We start from the raw sequence: 20,956 nt of genomic DNA, 5'->3' as shown, positions 1-20,956 counted from the left end.
TTTAACTACTGGGAACGATGCTCCCGCGGTTTGGTAGGCCACCAGCCGAAGACAGTTGTTATAGTGCGTGCGGTGGAAATCCATGACCGTGACAGAGGGAGTCGTAGTAGCAGCTCGCGCAAGCAGCAGAAAATGCAGTTGAACGAACTTGCTCACAAGTGGGAGCGAAAAGGGTTACACAGTTACGGTTAAACTTGAGCGTACGCTACTGTTCTGGTTATGAGGAGAATTTTCATCGTGGGACAATTAGTATGCGATCGCTGTGCATTTGTACTTTTTTTTGTTTGTGTTTCCCAAACTCAACGCTCCCAGGCCCTTCTTGATTGCCGTAGATAAGGGGAATTAGTTTTCCGAAATAATTACACCAAACAGTGTAAGGGCGCAAAGATAGTTGAGAAACATTTAAAGAAGACAAAACTGGTACCCTTTTCCCAGGAATGTATTGAAGCACAAAATTCTTGCAAGTTGGGCGTACGAGAAACTAACGGTTGTGAAGACCGGTGACCCTAAGGGTAACAAACGCAGATGGTTTTTCTGTCTACGTTTCAGTTGATTAGACACAATTAATTTTTGGGTTCGTTGCGTACGATTCAAACCTTCAGTTACACAAATGACTGCCCCGAAACTAAAAGTTCTGTTTTCATATTTTATCGTAGTTTTTTAGTCAGGTCCAATACAAAGTATATTTTTGTATATATCTTGAATATCTTGATTTTATCATTTTGTTTTCTTTTTCCAGTGGTCGCTTCGAAACAACTCGAGTCCGACGGTTGGCAGCGGAACGACAAAGGATGGTTGGACGGACACCGAAAAGGAGCACGATGAGTTGATAATGCTCTCAGAGCGATCTGATTCCGGTGTCACCTCACCGAACAGTCATCACCATTTGGAGGATCAGCAGAGCGGTGTACCGTCGCCATGTGATTTATCGCTCTTGGATCAAATACCCACAGACGATGTGCGCAAGCGCCTCGTCGCTATGACCAAGCGCTCGTGCTACGACGAGGAGGATAAACTGTGTTTCCTACAGATTCTGTCACTGCTAAACAACCTCGAAGCACTTTCACAGGATCACGAGATTACCGGCGAAGATATGAGTCTTGAACCGTCAGTCCAAAAGTACAACTATAGCTTGCCCGACAGTAGCACACCACCAAAGGCGCTACTGCATTCGGCAGCGGCCGCAGTAATGAATAGTTCCACACCCTTTAAAGCCGGTACGGGAAGAATTGTCGCTACCGTGCAACCGTTCCACAGCTCCGACCAGCATGTGCCCACCTCAACATCTCAACCAAAAGCGACATCAATTGCATCGATCGCCGAAACGTTTGGTGGCATGAAGAAATCGACACGCTGGAATAACGCTACCAGCTTGCAAGAGAGCGGTGTATTTGTGGACGAACCGTGTAGTCACGTTGCCACGCAGACGGAAACGGAAGACTTCCCTGCGCTGGAAAAGACGAACGCCGAACTGTGCGCGGAGATTGAAAAGTTGAACCGATTCCGAGAGAAGATCGAAGAGTGCAAAGGCGTCGCAGCTGCTGTCTGTAAGACGCCCAACAAGGGCTCGATGGTGGCGTTAAACCTTCCGGCCGCGAGTGGTGACGAAGCATGTGATAGACGCCGGCTACAGTTCTACGTCGAGCGAGCAGAAATGCTTGAAAACAAGCTGAAGGTGTATGAGAGCAGCGGTGATCAACAGCAACGGCATCTGTCGGAGCGATTGCAACGCGAGGTGCAGCTGGAAACCTGGGTGAAACAACTATCGGAAAAGCTCGGCCGGGTGGAGCTGGAAAATGAGCGACTCGAGGAGGAACGCTGTGAGCTAGAGGAGATCGAAAATGACACCCGTCTACGGTTGCAGCGACTCGAGGAAGATTTGGAAGTGATGGGACAGCGAAACGAAGAACTCGAAATGTCCAGAAGCTCCTACCAGTCAAAGTTCCAGGATGCGAAGGAAAACATAACCAACTTGGAGGAGCTGATACACAAATACGAGGAAAAGATCTTCCTTCTCGAAGAGAACGAAAACGAGCTGCGAGAGAAGATCGAGTTAATCTACATGTTCATACCGATGATGCTACTGTACAACAGCTGGCAGCTCCAGGAGCAGTTCAAACAGTATCATGCAACTTTGATGGCACAGCATTCGTTCCATCAACAGAAGCAGCAAAAATCCACATTGTCGTATGCAGAACCCCATGCCATCCAGTGTATCCCAACGGAACACATCGACTACTACGATAGCAGCCGTTCGCAAGCGGACGATTTGCAGGGTCGATTGAGCGAGCTAATGAGTCGGGAAAAAGAATTGACGCAAAACATTGCCGAGCTGAACCGAGCCTACAACGAGACGCTGGAAAATGCGGACAACTTGTGGGCACAGATGGAGCGCGAGTACAAGGAAAAGATCAGTCGCTGCGAGCAGGAGGAGGCAACGCTCAAGTCCAAAATAGCACAGCTCGAGGAACGTCTGAGCAAGGACAGTGAGTATGCGAGCGAACGCATCGCCCATCTAGAAGAGGCCGAAAACAGCCTGAAGAGTCGCGTCAGCCGACTAGGAAAGGAGAACAAAGAACTGTCCGCTAAGCATGGTGCTTTGCTGGAAGAATACGGCACACTGAAGGACGATTACGCCAAACTACAGAACTACCTGCGCGGTCCGGCTGCGGAAGCATTGGAGCGAGAAAAGAAACGAGTACTTGCGCTAGAAGATGAGCTAGCGCATACCGCACAGATGCTACGTGATGGTGAAGAATCACACCGCACGGAGGTGGGTACACTACGGGGTCGTTTACTAACCTCGACCAAGGAGTTGAACCACATTGAGGTGACGAATAGTGAGTTGCGCGAGGAGGTAGAAACGCTTGAAGCGCGCATCCGTGAGCTGATGTCCCAGCGAGGAAACGATGAGGAACGCATTAAACAGCTCACGGAAGAGCTGGAAGCGAAGCAGTCACAGATTGTTGCACTGCAGCATGCGCGGAAAATTGGTGGCACCGGTGCTGGCAGCAACCGGTCGTCAGTCGGACGTAGTTTGGCGCAAGAACTCGAACGTCCGCTCAAGGGCACTTACACACGCCACGGGTACGAGGTACATCCACTCGGTCGTAAATTTCCCGACAGTGATAGCAGTGGCAGTGGAGGCGAGGTAAGAATAATGGCTTCCTTACATGATTTTTGTGGAAAGTGCCATTTTAATAACCAAGTAAAGTTTTCTAAGTATACAGCATTGATTGTTTGAGTTTGTTGAGTCCGATAACGGCTATGTTTGACGCGCTGCATGCTTAACGCTAATGCTTTTGCCTTTCCACCGGTACATTATAGGATCGAAGCAAATTTCCTCACACGAGACCGTCGGCATTTGAAACCAAAGAAGTGAAGAGCCTTGCTGAGACGATCATTCTGAATGCCGAAAGCAGGGGAGTGAAGACGCCAAAGAAATCCTTCGTTGAGGAGGTAGGTATTTCCGAACCGTGATTTCGAACGATCATTGGCAGAGGATGAAGATGTCGGAGAAGTCATATGGGATGTTGAAGGGGTAGTCACATAAAAGGCAACCTGGTGTAATCCGAAGACCATGTGTAGTAGGTTATCGCATCATTATCTAAATCGATTAAAGGCCATTGACAACAAATTCATCCTAACATTCATTGTTTTACCATAACGAGTCTTGTATGGTACAGATTAGTACTGGGTCTCCATTATTACTAGGTATAAGGTCAATATCTCTCTAGTAGATAATGTTCCACATTAGTGAGAGGACTGTATGCACTGTGAACTTACCGATGTCGGTCCACTCTTTTAGGCTCGCAGTCGATTCGCCCGTTGGGTGTGAGATGCTGAATCCTGGATACGAGTGGACAGGATGTCCACAAAACTCCTGCCAAATTTTGCTGGAATAAGTACAATCCCCATACCCAAGCCCGAGCGAGTCATCCCTTCGATGTTTTCCCTAACCGATCTCGAACAAGGACTGTTTCATTTCCCGATACAACCCCTAGCAACACCGTCACCATACCAGCACACTGATACACGCACTATGAACACACAGCAACCGACTCAACTGTTTTGAGTCAGCAAGCTCTGCATCATCAACCCCTATGGCACACACGGCTGTGAAGTTGAGTGTTGCTTTCACACCTTCAAACCCCCGTCTTGCACAGCATCCTAAGCGTCCTATGGTCCTTGTTGCGTATCCTTCCCGCTTTGTCCCGGACCTGCCAATAGGCCAGAAAGCTTCCAACGTGGTGAGTGTTATTGGATATGTCGATACCCGTTATATACTTGACACGGGTAATGTTTTCTTCCTTCCTCGCTCCTGTCTTCTGTCCTCAAACTATGACTATCTCTGGTTACTCTGTTACCAACTTATCTCCGTGCCCTGTATCTCTAACGAGACATTCGGGGTTTCGACACTTCTGTTCGAATCACCTGTCCATTGCTATTTTTTCTCCACCAGCTGACTAAACTTACTGATAACGTTTACTTGCTCTGCTCTTCGTGCTGTTTCCGTTCTAATCAACTCGCTGATTACTGTTACTTGTAACTTGATTCTCGTGTGCTGGAGTTTATCGAATGATTAAACACCATATTAAATATACTTTTGTTTATTTTTTATGTCGGGTTTCTTTCAGATGAACTGATGATACCAACTGGCCAGAAAAGCATTCCCGCTATACACGTGGGACTTCCGGACTGGACACTTGTGCCAGCATCTCCTGCAATGGACAATCGGTCGCCTTCTCCAGCATTCGAAAGGCGTCCTATTACCTCGATTCTGACTTCAAGCCTTCCCTCCAAAACTTTCGGGTCGGCCATTTTTACCACCTCCCAGTGTAAAGGTGGTCTGGAACATGTGTCACCAAGTTAGCAGCGTCGGGAAGGCCATGAAAAGAAGAGAAGAAAAATCTAGTCGTTTGTTTTTGTTGAATGTGTTTATATTTGAGGTACTCCACAAATAGTGTTAAAGCTGTACTATGCTAATGCAGAAAAGGTTGCAGCGCCGTAAAACAGTGGGCGCATAAAAGATGCCACATTGTGAGGCGTTAGATTGTGGTGCGTTACAGGCACTACCGCTGTTTAGACGTTTGTCCATGGCAGTGGATCGAAGAAAGCATGCGCACACCATCCCACTACCATTTGCTTTAGACCCAGACTCTGTAATATAGACTGAGCAGTAGCATGATGGTAGAATCGTGTAGAACAGTTAGTTTTTTTTGTTTGCAATAATTAAATTAGTTTGAGCGTTCGCTTTGCGTTTATTGGTTAAATCATTATTTCTCATCCTAGCGAATAGTTACGTTAAGCTTTCTTTGCCTTCCATACCAGCCAATAATGGAGGACTTATGTTTACAGTTAGCAAATACCGCTTCTGTTCTATATAACTTGTCCAATTTTGTTCTCAGTTGCGTAAATGATATATTGGTAACCCCGACAGCAATGTGGGTGAAAGTTTGCCTTTATTTGTTTTTTATATTATGTTTTGTTTATGTACAGTTTGCTTGCATTAGTTTGGGTTTGTAATATATTTTTATGATATGAAATAGTTCGATTGGCTACAATTGTCCTATCTAGATAATGGACAAATCAATGGCTAGTATTCTCTGTGCTATTCTGTACGACTATAGCGATTGAAACAAATAAAACATTATTTAAAATGAACAGCCATGCAAGTGAACAATGATCCTTCCGCCCCGGGAATCGGAATGAGATTCGTTTCAGGTGCTTTTTGGAACGATATTGTGCCGTCAACATCAACCGAACCCCGTAAAACGGTTATTCGAGCTTCGAAAATGATGAACAATTAGTTCCAGAGGAATCTGCATTCTACCGGAGGCGTAGAGCAAACTTGTGAGCTTCCAGGGTATTATTTAAACGGTGTTACAACAGACTCATTATGCATGTCCCACATTAATCAATTGTTCAGGTTTTTTTTGTAAAAAGTGAACATGTAGAAAAAGCGAGTGAAATGGAATGTAAGAAAGTTGAGAACGAGTGAGGGAAAGAGAAAGAAGCGGAAACAAAGAAAACAATAAACAAATAAATACCGTAGATATGGTAGTAAAAATATATATTTCAAAACGTGTTTCTTCTGTTATGGGCTGTCCAAACATCCGAAAACGATTTCTACGGGGGTTTAAAGGCTAACCCCGTCACTAAAGTCTTAGCAATTAAAATTAAAATTATTAAAATTATTAAAAATTTAAAAAAATCTAAAAACTTGCAAATTTCCTAAGGCTATAGCCTTAGTTTTTTTTTTGGGAAATTTAGCAAAATTATATAAATTGATTTATTCTAATGCGAATTGGTTGCAATAAGTTTCTTTTCACTCAAATAACGCTTTAAATAGAAGAAAGCATAAAAAATAAGAAAAAAATAAAATAATCTGAAAACCCGAAAATTTCCTAAGGGGTTAGCCTTGGTTTTTTTTGGGAAATTTAGCAAAATTTTAAAAATTGATTTATTTTGATGCGAATTGGTTGGAATGAGTTTCTTTTCACTCAAATAATGCTTTAAATAGAAGAAAGCATAAAAAATAAGAAAAAAATAAAAAAAAATCTGAAAACCCGAAAATTTCCTAAGGGGTTAGCCTTGGTTTTTTTGGGAAATTTTGCAAAATTTTAAAAATTGATTTATTTCAGCAATAAGCTTCTTTTCACTCAAATAATGCTTTAAATAGAAGAAAGCATAACAAATAAGAAAAAAATAAAAAAATTAAAAAAACTCGAAAATTTCTTAAGGGGTTAGCCTTATCTTTTTTTGAGAAATTTAGCAAAATTTTAAAAATTGATTTATTTTGATGCGAATTGGTTGGAATGAGTTTCTTTTCACTCAAATAATGCTTTAAATAGAAAAAAGTATAAAAAATAAGAAAAAAATAAAAAAAAATCTGAAAACCCGAAAATTTCCTAAGGGGTTAGCCTTGGTTTTTTTGGGAAATTTTGCAAAATTTTAAAAATTGATTTATTTTGATGCGAATTGATTGCAATAAGCTTCTTTTCACTCAAATAATGCTTTAAATAGAAAAAAGTATAAAAAATAAGAAAAAAATAAAAAAAATAAAAGAACTTGAAAATTTCCTAAGGGGTTAGCCTTGGTTTTTTTTTGAGAAATTTAGCAAAATTTTAAAAATTGAGATATTTTGATGCGAATTGGTTGGAATGAGTTTCTTTTCACTCAAATAACGCTTTAAATAGAAAAAAGCATAAAAAATAAGAAAAAAATAAAAAAATTCAAAAAACTTGAAAATTTCCTAAGGGGTTAGCTTTGGTTTTTTTGGGAAATTTTGCAAAATTTTAAAAATTGATTTATTTTGATACGAATTGGTTGGAATGAGTTTCTTTTCACTCAAATAACGCTTTAAATAGAAGAAAGCATAAAAAATAAGAAAAAAATAAAAAAATTCAAAAAACCCGAAAATTTCTTAAGGGGTTAGCCTTGTTTTTTTTTGGGAAATTTAGCTAAATTTAAAAATTGATTAATTTAGATGCGAATTGGTTGCAATAAGTTTCTTTTCACTCAAATAATGCTTTAAATAGAAGAAAGCATAAAAAATAAGAAAAAAATAAAAAAAATCTGAAAACCCGAAAATTTCCTAAAGGGTGGCTAAGCCATGGTTTTTTTTGGGGAAATTTATCAAAATTTTAAAAATTGATTTATTTTGATGCGAATTGTTTTGCCCACTATCCACTATGAAGCTACGCTGATTGCATACTTTTAGGGAAATTATTGTTTCAAAAAAGATTGATTTCATAGCATCGCAGTAACCAAATGAAAATTTGTACGGTTAGCCTATTATTTGGTTTCGGTGTTGAGTGTTTAAAAGCAATATTGTCGTCTTGTAGTTTATATTCTAAATTGTTGTTATCAAATCACAAAAATGGAAGATGATCATGCGTCTCCGGGAAGGAAGAAGCGTATTAGACTACCAAATCAAGCACCACAGAACGGAGGGTCATCGTATGATCAAACACGTCGAATTATCAATGATCTACCCATTACTCCAACCATGTTCGATGGTACTTTTCCTGCGTATGAAGAATTTCCCTCTACTATCGTGCCGGAAACATCCGTCTCTGAGCTTAGTTTCTCTTCCGAGTCCCCGGATAGCGACTCCACCGTCCAATATCAGACGACCGATCCGATCATTGAGCTGCCATCCACCCCCTTGAAGGATGGCAACAGTTCACGCGTGTGTGTGGAATGTGTAGAATCTGAAACCATCACACCGAGCACGATTGGTGCGGCACTAGGTTCCGGGACGGTGCTAATGCAACGATCGTTGGAAAATCGGCTAGCGAAACAGTTGGAAGAAATGCACACTCTGATGGATAACGATGAGGAATTAGTCGTACTGAAGCAACACAGCTTCCGATCGATGGCATCGCACCCGGCGTTTAACAAGGATATGATGCGAGGCTTTATGGAGCATTCGGAAACGATGTTTAACCTGGTGCACGATGCACAAGGCAACAGTGTACAGTTTGTCATTGGTATTGAGGAAGCGGAACCTAGCGACACGGAAGCACCGGGATGTTCACACAGGAAGGTTCGTCACTCTGTCGAGCCCACCATAACCGACGATAATCAGGAGAGCGAGTTTGTGGGATGTTTCAGTAAGGACAATGATATGGTGTTGTACAAGCGAACGATGCAGGAAGGATTGAAAAGTGGTCGTGACGATCGGAAGAGCATTGATACACTTATCGCCCATCATGCCGAATGTCTGGTGGAAGCGGATAATGTGACCAAACCGCTGGTTCATGTACGACCGGGTAATGATAATAATTTGCTTGCCTTGCTGACGTTTTCCGATCAGTCATCGGCCATACTGAAAACGTCAAGTGCAATGGTGGAAGGAATTCGTTCAGAAGACGAACTTAACGAAGCGCTGCTTACCACGTATCGGCAGCTTCTTGCAAAACCAGACGAAATGATTTCGATGCAAACACAAGCCGCTCCCGTTTCAGCAAGTCCAAGCCAACATGGTTCCGAAGCACCTCAACATAAGCACCATCTACGTTCTGGTGTATTGAGTAATCTTACGAACGCCACGTCCAGTTTCGGTCTTTCGAATACATCTCCCGTTGGAATGGTGGTGCAGGGATCAAGTAAGAATTGGATCAAATGTCCCAAGACGCAACATGCAGCCGAAATCGTTCTCAACCTCCGTTTGCTAATCGAAGAATACATCCTACGAAACATTTCTGTAACTGGAACGGTTGTAAAGTTTGTCTCGCACGTCCTATCGGATGTGTTACGGTGCACCCGCCAAAACATTGGAGACGAGTTCCGGGATCTTGGTTTGGTTGATAAAATCAAACACGTACTTGACGAGCTGCTGATGCCACACGAGTTAGAAGATCCGTTGAGTATAGTGAACCGATTACGTCATACAATTGAGGAAATTCAAATGTATCCGATCCAAACGCAAACGGTGAGGAATGGTGAAGATGCGTGGAATTGCGTACTTGCAATGTTGGAAAAATTATCTTGTGAGTTGGACCACGAAGTAAAGCATCCGGACCAGTTCATTGAAGCGTTACAGTTTGGAATAAGAAGTGTTATCGATACGTCTAACGTTAGTATCGAACCACCGGCTACGAAAGTTGTGTCGATGGATCCATCTCCTCCTCAAGTAGATTCAACCTTTTCCAGCACTTCCAACATACTGGGCATTGATCGATACGAAGCACCTTCGGTATCATTTTGTAAACCCAGCACATGTTTAACGGGGCTAGTGATGTATGTGTGGTCGGCTTTCGTGTGGATAATGAATCAAATGAATAGTTTTTGGGAGTTTCTCAATAGCCCACCGCCACCGCTTCTAACCGAGCCCTCAATATCGTTTCATCCGCTCATTTCTGAGGATGGAAAGCACACCCAACTGCATCAGGTTGAGCGTGATCAGATTAATCAGGCGACAAACGTGTTACGAATCGCGCTGGAAAAATCTTCCCCTCGTGCATCGGGCTCGGACGATACGAACCGTTCGGTAAATGATCGTTCGATTGAAATGTTTGCCCATCTGCTTCATCATGCCGGTAACATTGAGCTGAAGCATTCCGACTCGCAGCACAACATCCACCTTCAGCTGCACACCAGCATTTCGGGGGTGTTGGAAAAACGGGAAGCGGACGAGTATTTGACGATGGCGGGAAGCGTTCGTGACCACGAGGCGAACGTGGCTGTATTTTTCGAAGCCCGCATTATCGATATGGAATCGTTGGCACAAGTTGAGTCGGTTATGGAATGCATTACCAGGATCGAGCGACTATCGGACGACATGGAAAGCAGTGAAGTGTTATCTGACGAAACAATTGTACATTCCGCACCAGCAGGACAGCACGATGATGAGCAGATGATTAGTGACCTGATTCGGGAGATGGTATCCGATGGCAAGTACGAGGATCCCTTGCAGTCGGTCCACTCTATAGGACCAGAACAGTTGCTTCGAGAGATCAAGGGTTGTTTGCAGGATCTCTTGGAACCGGTGACAACAGCTGTACACAACATGTACGAACAGTTCGACAGTGGCAGTGTTGAGAAATCGTTCACTACTCAGGTGGCTGCATCAGAGCAACACGACACTGTGGAGATCGAAGAGCAAATAATACATCCTGCAACCGAAGAAAAAGATCAAGATCAAGGTATGAGCGATGCAAACCGTGGCTCTGTTTCTAATAAGGAGATATCAGTTTCGGAAGACAACGTCCATACGAACTCTGAGCTGGAACAACAATGCACAATGGATTCGCCGTTAGAAGAACCACTGCAAGAGTTACTGGCGCTTTTCCACGTTACAAACGATCGGCTTGCACTGATTGATTCCGATATTACGACCATTCGAATCCAGATACAGCAATTGATTACCCTACAGGAGCAACAACAGGGTCCTCCTGATGGAACTAAAGCGATGCAGACCGAGGAGCGTCGTTCACGTCGAAAGTCTTCATTAAAACCTCTCACGAACCAAACACCATACGAAGCTCCATTGACCAAATGTCCGATACAACAGCAGACACTGCACTTTGGTCAGAGTGGTTCATACTGCCCGACAGAAATATACTCCTGCCATCCAGTTTCTCCGGATGTGCTAGTCGTTCACTGGAGAGTATTGGACGAGAGTATACTACACTGTATAGCAGGTTTTGAGGTAAGTCGTGTAGTGTTTTGCTTCATACTGGGAACTTTATCTTGTACTTTGCTCCACAGATTTACATCGACGATAGTCTACGATCTGTTTGTTTTTCGAACAAGCGAAGAACGGCTTTGATTGGCAACATTGATCTGCAGAAGCATCATCATATTGCACTTCATGTAACAATTCAGCCGGACTCGGGTGGAGCAAGCAAGACGGCGGCACAATGGGTACCTGCATTCTTCCTTTATCACACGTGAGCTGTGAAGTTCCATTCGCATTGTCGTTTAGATATGTTAATCAGCGAATCCTAGGACGAACTATGAAACAGAAGCGAATCATTGTCTAACCTACTGGTTTTCATTAAACATTAAAGGATGTACATCAAACGGTAAATACATGTTCATGTCATGAAATACTAACCTTCTAGGGCAAAGTAAATATATGTTTCGAAAGATTATTTTTCAAAACTCAAAATACGTGATCCCATATTGGTTTAACTATATAAAAAAAGCAAGTACACACACCATGTTACTTTTACTCTTTATTTAAACATACGTTATGCCGCACATGAAATCGACATATTAGACATGCATTCTTTATATAAAAAAAGGATTGTGTATTTACAGCAAACGCGCACCGACGATTCCACGCACAGGAACCACACATTTTGAATGAAAGCAAGGAAACATGCCCTGACGGAGGTGCTTCAAATGAATGATGACGTTGATAGGGGTGTGGATGAATGGACGATGTACTCAAATGCATTGGATATGTGAAATGAACCTCACTTTCATCGACGAATTTTTACACACGGTTCGCAACTACCCGGCCGTAAGAATCCCGGATGACACTCGGGACATCGTGCATTTTCTCCGTACCACGCGCGGGTAGTAACGCCAGATGAACTCCCGCGTGACACCGCATCGCTTGGGATTTTCACTTGGAACGAATCAACAGCTTCCGCGTTTGCGTACTGGCCTCCCTTAGCTGCACCGTCCAACGGGAAGGTAAAGTCCGGAATGGAAAACTGCTGCCGGAGCTGATTGTAGTTGTGCTGGGGTAGCTGTAGTACTAGTTTGCTTTCCACCTCTACCCGATTTTCACCCAGATTGCCCGTTTCGGAAGAAATGGAGCGTGCCGTCTGGTTGTGTTCACGACCCTGTCCACCATCGTGTCCGTGGTGTTCCTGTGAGGCCGGGTTTAGCTGTGCGATCAATCGATCATCTGTTGGTGGTGCATCGTCCACCTTTCGGGTGCTCACCGGTGGCAAGAGTGTATCGAGACTACCTTCCGGTCCTGCAGCTGGTGCACCGGGCGGTTCGAGACCGGGTGGATCCAAACCAAACGATGGTACGGACCACTTCCACTGGTAGTATATCGGAGGACCTTGGGTGGTCGCATCGTCGTAGAACACGTACTCTTTGTGCGGTGGTACAAGATCGTTGGCAGGCTTCGGCACACTGAACGGACGTGGAATTTTATCTTGACTTACGACGGTTGGTCTGGCGGCTGGAAGGGGATCAGCTATGGCCAGCTTATCGATGGCGGTCTTTACTGGACCTGCTGAAGGTTCGTTCGTGATGGGTTGACGCGTATAGATCGATTCGCTGGTATAGCGTGTTTTAATTTGATCGAAGTTAGCCAAATTCTCGTACGGTGGTAGAAGCTCCCGCGAAGGTACGGCTATTCCGGCTGGAGCTGGCACAGGTCGTTGATTAGCGAAACGGTTCTCAAACAATCCGGCCGTTGCTGCAGGTGGGCTAAAAAGGATCGATTTCGGTGGCAAAATAGATTGGCGCGGATCGGACAGATCTGGGGACACGTTACCACCGGACGGGACTGGTTGAAACTGTGCTGATTGTGACTGGGGAAGCTGTTGAGTGGTAAGAATTGGTTGTTTCGCCGTACGAGCTGATGCTGCTGTCGTTGTCGGAGGTTTTGAAGTTGTCGGCGAGTTTACTGTGCTACGTTGCGTGATTGGAATGCGTGGTCGAACGGTCGTGGTAGGCGTCGCGACAGTCGTGGTGGACACACTTGCAAACGATGATCCTCGTGCGACCGTTGTTGGGATTGTGTTGAGATTAGAATCGGCTGTTGGTACTGGCTGTTGGACTGACGTGCGTTGTTGATATTCCGTCGGCGTGAATGGTGGCTCGTAGCGACGTGAAGGCGTCCTTACCGTAGCCGCAGGACGTTCGCTAGTCGTAATGGCGATCGTTCTTCGACTTTCGTTCTTATCCTCGTCACGTTTCGTCTTGATTCCGGACTCTTCCCGAGCACCATTGTTACGCTGCGTTTCATTCGTTGGGTTAGAATCTTCCTCGGCAAATCGGGTACTCCAGTGAATTGGTAATCCATGGTTGCTAGCACTTTCCTGGAAGATCTCGGCGTTCGAGCTCGTGGTAGTACGCTTTTCACTCTGAGCCTTTCCTACGATGGTGGAACTAGACGAGCGTGAACGACTTTGCGTATCGAAAATTGCATTCTGTCGTGCAGGTGCACTCGACTGGTAAGGTAAAGGAGAAGGAAAAAGTTAAAGAGAAACGTATAGAAACAACTAATTAGCCGAGTAACATTACCTTAAAGAAGTTCTTTAGCGATGGTGCACCGAAATCTAATGCGTCCGGACGATCGAGTAGATCGGGTCGCGGTGTCCGAATTTCGTTCTCTTCCTCCGGCACAAATGGTTTATCTCGTTGACCTAAAAAATGAATATTTTCAATGTATTCCTGATGCCGCATCACATCGGATTCTTCTGTTTCTTACCAATCAATAGATTAGCGGCATAGTTGCTTTCCGCCTTGGAGCAGTTCACCATGTACCAGTGATCACAGATGAGCATCCGCTGCTGGAACAGTGTCGTATTGGGACAGGCGTAACTGAACTGTCGGCCGAGTCCGTCACACATGTGGTAAATCTGGCAGCCAGTTTCAACATCCGCATAGTATCCCGCCGCCCGCCCGCTGCAGGAAAAGCTTGTCCTGGCACCGAACTTGAACGAACCATCGTTGAGTGGTCGAGACTGCAAGCAGAACGGCGAGAAACGTAACGTTATTAGTCGATTCGATTTACCGAGCTTATGAGCGTGAGAAAATACATTGTTTGATGCAATTTTCCAACCGATGTGTTTTGATCGTGTCACGGTCATAACACGGGAACGATTGGACTCCATTTTAAACCTTCTCCTAATCAATGGCGGGTACAAAAAGTAATTAAATATTTTCTTTGCAGTAAACACGCTCATTGGTACACGATGTGTTGATGGAGTTTTTGACTCCGTGCTGTCGTTGAAGTGCTTTATTTTGCCTTGTCCGAATTTCGCTTTTTTGTGTTCAATACAGCCACCAGAAATGTGACTATTGGTTAATGAAATTTTCATCTCATCGCTGAGCATCGATTGTCAAACGAAACGGTGTGCTGAAAGATTATTGGGAAGCAATGTTGCAATCAGTAATTATTGTCAACACCATTTCGAGGCGCGAAACAAATGATGATCGATGCAGAAACTGTGACCGATCGAGGACAAAGCTAACGATCACATTTGCCACCCGAAATGTGTTGACAATAAACTGTGTTGAGGAAAAAGAAATGGAAATTAAGTTTCGAAATGAATTTTATCGTTATGATCGCACTGAAACCATTCGCATGGAAATGGCACTTTTTGAAAAACTTGTTACAAGCTAATCGAATGACCTAGATGCAACTGAAGAAGCTTCAGTGATCTATTGTACGCGTTGTGTCTCACTTAATCTCCGTCACACGTAGTACGCGGCTTCCTTTTGTAACGAATGCGCCACTTCTGAGGTCACAGTTCTGTTTTGCCGAAAGCAAACAAACATAATTACATGGGCAGTACAAATAATCAGCCGGCGTTTCGTGAATTTCAAATCGAATGCAAGACGAATGTTTTGCTTGGCATTCAATGTGATGACCCTGTTGAAGCGGCACCACTTCTGTAGCGGCGGTGTTGCATAAATTATGCTGCTTTTCTACACAAAACTTACTGTGACTTCTACATGTAGTAGAAAGAAAGAAACTCAAACCCATCATTACGATCACTTGATCGGATCGGGTCTAAAGCCGTCCGCCTGAGGCCCGACGTTGTTTGCAAGTAAGTCAAGTGAAGCTGAAGAGGATGCTGTACCGTGTGGATTGTTATCCTAAATAAAAACATCATACTCAGCGAGGTGAATACGAATGTAAAATACACAAATGAAATGTTTTTCGTACGGCATAAGTTTCCTTGTTTAAAAATGTTTGGCCATTGAATTGATTCATTGAAATCGATCGATTTCTGTTCGCTCCCACGTTTGCGGGTCGTGGACGCTGCATGGTCAAGGACGTTGCTGTCCATTCGTTACTCAATTACAGTCAGACGTTATTTGCTTCCGTGTTTGCGACGAGGGTAATCATTTCATAAATTGTAATAGGAAAATTAGGCTCACCTTACCTTTTCTAGGTCGTCTCCTTTCATTAAGCTCGAACTGTTCGTTTAATGAAGCTTTCAGGTGTACAGAAAAGTGACAAATTTTGGAACTAGAGCCGACCCAACATGCGTTTGTGACTAAGAGTTTGACTTTCATGGCAAACAAACGGACGAACAAAATAATTGAAAAAATAAAAAATTGTCCAAGTAGGTATTTGACACGATAAAACGAGCTGAGAAGAGAACCTTTCATCTTTACTATTTGTTATGTTGTAGAAAGAGAGATAGGAAGATGTTGTTTGGTAAAAAAAAACCAAAAGTTCACCAATAATCTCTGTGTGAAGAAAGATGAGTTCATAAGTGCACGATACACGGGTGTTGATGATACACTCATAGCATCAGCACCCCGGCAGCAGGCTTGAATCACCGAAGTACCGAGTGTCGTCGTTTTCGTCGTTGTCGTCGCTACCCTGCCCTTGACATTAATCGATCGGTGTTGAATTGAAGTTTAACAGAGCAGAGAGTACTCACTCGTGTGCCGTGTGTAGCACAACAACTGTCAATGGATGTATGAAAAACAAAGATCGTTGTCTCAGCTGAACAGTGCGGCAGCTGCTGCTTGTAAAATGTTATGTGGTGCGCGTACCTATCGAGCGCCTGTTGAGAGGAGCATTCTGGCAATGCTTTCAAATGGTTTCCAAAAGGTGACAAATGTCTCCGGGTAAACATGACAGGAAAATAAGTTAATAATTTTCGCGATGAATAATGATGACAAAGTTTTTGGCTTACGTAAGCGTTAGATGTGTCAACGATCGGTTCGTTTAGAATGGCTTTATTTAGCGTTTCGAGTGACGGCAGGTGATTCGGTAAACGGAAAGTGAATATTATTATCTTCCTTTTGCTATCTCAAATTGACTTCATGTTTTGAGGATATTGATTGCAACATATTTGAATTTGCTTTGGATACTCTTCTAGTAGTCGAAAATCTTTAACCGGGGATTGAAGATGGAGAAGCTGTGAAGAAAGCATCCGTCAACAAGCGAATGATATGGGCAGACGACAGCGAATGACCGTAGGAAATACAGATCACTAACAGGTTTATTTTGTTTTTCTGAAATCAATCATTGCTTAGCCTTTGACAACAGTTCCTCGTGGCGTATTAATAAAATACAACTAATATTACCTAAGCGCGGGAAATCAATTTCACTTCCTCATTATTACAACGACTTGCATTTGAACTCCTCAGCCAAAAACGCATTGGAACGATCTTTTCAATTTCCCATCTTTTTGCTTTTCACACAAAAAACAAACAAACGAAAAGCACAATTCAAAAGGGATTCCGTGTTGGATTGTTACAATTTTATTGCCAATTTCCTGCACAGTTCTCATCCCAGTTTCATTCGCTCGAGTGAAAGAGTCTCAATTTTTGGCTTCACACTTCGGACACAACTTTACCACCTGCAAATGGTACAGTGGCATTCGGGAAAGGTAATTTTTGGGTCGAAAAAGTTGGTAACTAGCAATCAAGTGGATGCATTTCGATCTCGTGGAATTACGCGGACAAATGGCAAATTACCCAACGGGCGATCATTCAACACAGGTTGTTCACGTTTGGCGGGGTTTCTTTTGTGATCGTAGATGGAGTTGGTAGATCTTTATTATCATGTATTACAATAAAACTTGTTTAAAAAATAATTACAAAAATTTACTGGATAATTGTCCTTTAAAATAGACATCAACCAAATTCTTGCTTCTGGCTGAAAACCTTATGCAATTTCCCTTAATTGGGTTCCCTTTCGTCACAGAGAAGTGCAACTCTGTGTAGGTGGCATTAATGATGCAGCGGCTGATGATGACTGCGAACGAGAACCGCAAAGATAACAAGTGCGTCCGCCGTTTTGTTGGTGATTTGGCAATCCGATTTCAGCCCGGAGTGCCACGGCGAAACGTCGACACATTGCGGAGCGATTTCAATGTTAACGAGTGACCGTTGGTACGTCAGCACGCACTTGCCCCACCGTTTCATGCAAATGAAGCGATTGAAAAATGTTGCTTGCATGTGGCAAGAATCCGTCTCGGTACGCCTTCCGAAAATGTCTACACGATCGTACGACCGAGTTGATCTGAAGATGGTCTCTTTTGCACCAAATTCAGTTGCAAGAGTTTTCCTTTACTGTATGCATCTTCTGCAACTGCACTGTGCACCATTTTTCCTTCCTTTCGGGTGGTAAAGAAAACAAAATGAAACACAAAATCAACCAGAAGCACTAGGGCACAAATTAAAACAACCAAACGGTGTCGGGGAAAAATGTGTGTTGGCATATTTGCCCCACTTGGTGTCACTATCTCTATTCTACCTGAAGATGGAACTATGTATGAGAATTCCTGAACCGTCGCATTTGCAAACAATGAACTCAATTGTCGTTGCCACCGGGTCCAGCCGTGGCAAAGTTGAACAAAACCCTTTTTCGGTTTCTTTCGTGTAGATGGTGTGGATTTATTTGGCTACGAACGAAACGCGGTCTGAGATTGGAAATTAACTTTGTTTTGATTTTGGTTCATCTGGCTGAAAAACTGGAGTATAACAAACCAGCAGAAGCAAGAAGGAAACAAACAATCATTTAACACACACACTCCTCTGCGCTAAATTGTCAGTTGTCTCTATTCTACGGGATCAACTGACCGAAAGTGGGTTAACTGTCTGGTCCGATGGGGATGGTGTCGTCATCCTGCCAACGGTAGCCGAACGATTGAGGCATTATATCACCTGGGAAATGGAATGGGAGAAAATTGATTGCCACAAATGGGGCATTTGTTTGTGGCCCGAGTCCGACTCCGAGGGTGAAGAGGGGGTTGAATTTTCACACCCCCGGAAAATTGATGCTACCTGCATTGCTGCACGAACACGAACGCGTGTCACCATCGATCAAGCGAATTCATGTAAAGGCAGATGATCGTCCGCTGAGCTGGTGTGATCGACGAGAGAGGCATAATTGGCTGATAGCTGTTGTATTAAATTACTAATTTTTAAATAGTTTCTCAACATATAATTTTTAACAATATAATTAGACAAAATATCCGTTTCGACTTCTGGGACTATGGGCTATCGATTGTGGATATAAGTAAATATTCTTTTTAAAACTGAAATTATTTTAGCACCTTTAAAGTATAAATATCTTTCAAAGTAAAAACCCAACTAACGTTCTACGTAGTTCACGCAAATATGATATCTCAGTAATATAAAAGAATAGTCTTGTAGATTACTAACGATTGCATGATGAGAAGAATGAGAAAAGGTAAACGAAAGAACATGTCTATTTCGATGACATTGACGATCGTAAAACAAAAAGATGCAATACAAAGATGCTTTATCTTCGCATCTTGGCCGATGCTTTGATTTATTTCCCTTGAAAAGTGGAAATTTTCATCAAGTCGCTGCTTATCTGAGGTCATCCAGTCACCAGATTAACGGCGTTAATTAGCTAATCAAACATTCATCCTTGATTTGTAATTTTCCATCACTACAGCCTCGCCCCAAAATCCAGTGATAAAAGGGCGATTGGTCAGTTTTGCGCAGCCAAAATAATGCGTTTCCCACACTTTACCGAAAGACAAATCTTGCCATCAACCCGTGACCCAATTTACATGCCCATCAGGACAGAATGAGGTGAAACGAATCCATCTCATCATATACGGTACGGTTTCGAGTGAGCGTCTGTCATGCATAATTGTGATTGTGATGGTTGGACAGTGACAGGTAGGAATACATTTAAATATTGTACTCGAAATGTGCGCATTTTTGGAGGAGCGCAACCTTTAATCAGCGGCACCATCAACAGTGAAACGTTCGACTCGTGGGGATTTGAACATGTTTTCGTAATACTAATGCCATGCGCAAATTGTGATGTTATCTGTGTTGAAAATTATCTCCTCTGATGGATGATGATTCTGTTATGGTTTAAAATTTGAGGCACATGGTACAGAACAGGCCTCGGTCGTTCAAAGAACACTAACATGAACGTGCGGCGAGTATAATGCCCGCTAGTTTTCCACATTTCCGTTGCACTTAACGACTGCTGCCGGTTAATTACAGGCTCTGACCTTTGGCTGGATTAGATCTAATGCAAAGTAAAGCACCGCGCATGTCGGAAAACCTCAACCACAGCAAGGGCTCGAAACGAAATCAAAACCGAACCTATTTCCCACCATTTTCCATTGTCTCGGTGTCGGTTTGGTGGCTTTGGTTGGTGATGATATGGTTGGCCCGGCTAAAGGAACACCACAAAAAAAAGGCACGCTACAAAAACTGTGTCTCGCGACGCCTGGGAACCAACGGCATCCGCATCCCTATTTCCCGCGTTGCAATAGCGTTGAAGGCGAGAAAAATCGAATAGGCGGTCCAATCTTGGAGGTCAGTGAGAGCGAGAACAGCAACCGGCACGACGGAAATTGGACGGCGTTTCGTAATCACTTCCTTACTGAAATTGTATGCTAATTGAGAGCGAGCGCTAAATCAACTACTGCTGCCGGTAGAATCTCCGGTTGGATTTCGGGAAGGATAATTTGGCTGGAGACCGTGATCACTTCCCTGAAACGGTGGACGGCCGGTGATCGGTTGCGGAAGGCAAAAGGGCGCATGTAATTGAGTCGAAAGTTATTTATGACCGCAGGTCTTGTCGATTTTTCCCCCCCACACCCGAAACATAGTCACGTTTGTACGGTCGTGCGCCTAGCACAAGAAGCCACACAAAAGATCTAGATTAAAAGACCGATTGTTCCGAGTTCGAGCGCACGTCTAGGTACGTGGTACGTTCCGGCAACAGACCGATGGCAAATTGGACAAAGTCAAAGCCACCGACCGTCCGACGGGTGGGAAGTAATGACTTTATAAATCTAGCCGCGTCCCAACTAACGGTGGGTGCATAAATTATGCTGCAAGGAACGCTCATCCGGCGCGATCGGGCAAACGTGTTGACATTGACGAACCAAACTGGGGTGGCTTAAAAATTGGTAGGCAGGAGACGTACGAGGTGCCTCGTTTTGCACTCATAAATCGATGGATGGAATCGATCGTGGATCGACGATTGGTTTGATCCTCGAAAGCAAATCACCTCCGTGTGTCGCCTCGCGATCGCTCGCTGCGCTTGAGATTCTCATCGTGCGATTAATTAGCACCGGTCACGAGAGAGAGAGAGAGTGTGTGTTCTGGTTGACTCACATCTTGAGACCGCGATCATTTGGTCACGTTTGTGCACGATTGTTCAATATATGGAGCAAGGGCAAACGGTGTACGTACAGCAGTGTACAATAGCCGTTATGAGCTGATCTGCACCATTGCAGTCCACCCAGCTAATCCGTTTGTCAAGGATTTAAGCTTCAGCAAA

General features: G+C 43.7%; 3 protein-coding genes across 7 annotated transcripts in view; 2 read left to right on the top strand and 1 right to left on the bottom strand.

Annotated features, from left to right (window-relative positions):
- The window catches only part of LOC125764263 (restin homolog), an 84,816-nt gene extending 78,742 nt beyond the window's left edge, over window positions 1–6,074 (top strand). Inside the window, exons 10-13 of one of the 5 annotated variants that reach the window (XR_007418448.1) lie at window positions 740–3,151; window positions 3,328–3,459; window positions 3,809–3,905; window positions 4,638–6,074. Coding sequence is in view for 2 of the 5 variants with exons in the window: in XM_049428293.1 (XP_049284250.1) it covers window positions 740–3,151; window positions 3,328–3,459; window positions 4,638–4,646 (2,553 nt within the window). In the remaining 3 variants the exon portion in view is untranslated. Of the gene's footprint in view, window positions 1–739; window positions 3,152–3,327; window positions 3,460–3,808; window positions 4,251–4,637 lie in introns of all 5 variants that reach the window. The other 4 variants (XR_007418447.1, XR_007418446.1, XM_049428293.1 and 1 more) reach the window with 4 other exon arrangements.
- Window positions 6,075–7,672: 1,598 nt separating this feature from the next.
- On the top strand, window positions 7,673–11,584 carry LOC125765360 (uncharacterized). The gene is made up of 2 exons (XM_049430379.1): window positions 7,673–11,158; window positions 11,218–11,584. The coding sequence occupies exons 1-2, from the start codon at window positions 7,883–7,885 to the stop codon at window positions 11,401–11,403; spliced, it is 3,462 nt and encodes a 1,153-aa protein (XP_049286336.1). The 5' UTR covers window positions 7,673–7,882; the 3' UTR covers window positions 11,404–11,584.
- Window positions 11,585–11,674: 90 nt separating this feature from the next.
- LOC125765361 (zonadhesin) overlaps window positions 11,675–20,956 on the bottom strand; it is a 41,448-nt gene continuing 32,166 nt past the window's right edge. Inside the window, exons 3-5 of the mRNA XM_049430380.1 lie at window positions 13,913–14,168; window positions 13,726–13,847; window positions 11,675–13,652 (exon numbers count right to left, since the gene is read on the bottom strand). Of these exons, the coding sequence (XP_049286337.1) occupies window positions 11,937–13,652; window positions 13,726–13,847; window positions 13,913–14,168 (2,094 nt within the window). The 3' untranslated portion in view covers window positions 11,675–11,936. The remainder of the gene's footprint in view (window positions 13,653–13,725; window positions 13,848–13,912; window positions 14,169–20,956) is intronic.

Source organism: Anopheles funestus, chromosome 2RL, assembly GCF_943734845.2.
Source record: "Anopheles funestus chromosome 2RL, idAnoFuneDA-416_04, whole genome shotgun sequence".
Taxonomy (NCBI): Eukaryota; Metazoa; Arthropoda; class Insecta; order Diptera; family Culicidae; genus Anopheles; species Anopheles funestus.
This window is presented reverse-complemented; position numbering and strand designations above follow the sequence as displayed.

Bases quoted from the DNA above. Each gene is read 5' to 3' on its own strand.
- LOC125765360 (XM_049430379.1), top strand. From the start codon at position 7,883: ATGGAAGATGATCATGCGTCTCCGGGAAGGAAGAAGCGTATTAGACTA. The intron at 11,159-11,217 runs GTAAGTCGTGTA...TTTGCTCCACAG, and splicing joins ACTGTATAGCAGGTTTTGAG to ATTTACATCGACGATAGTCT.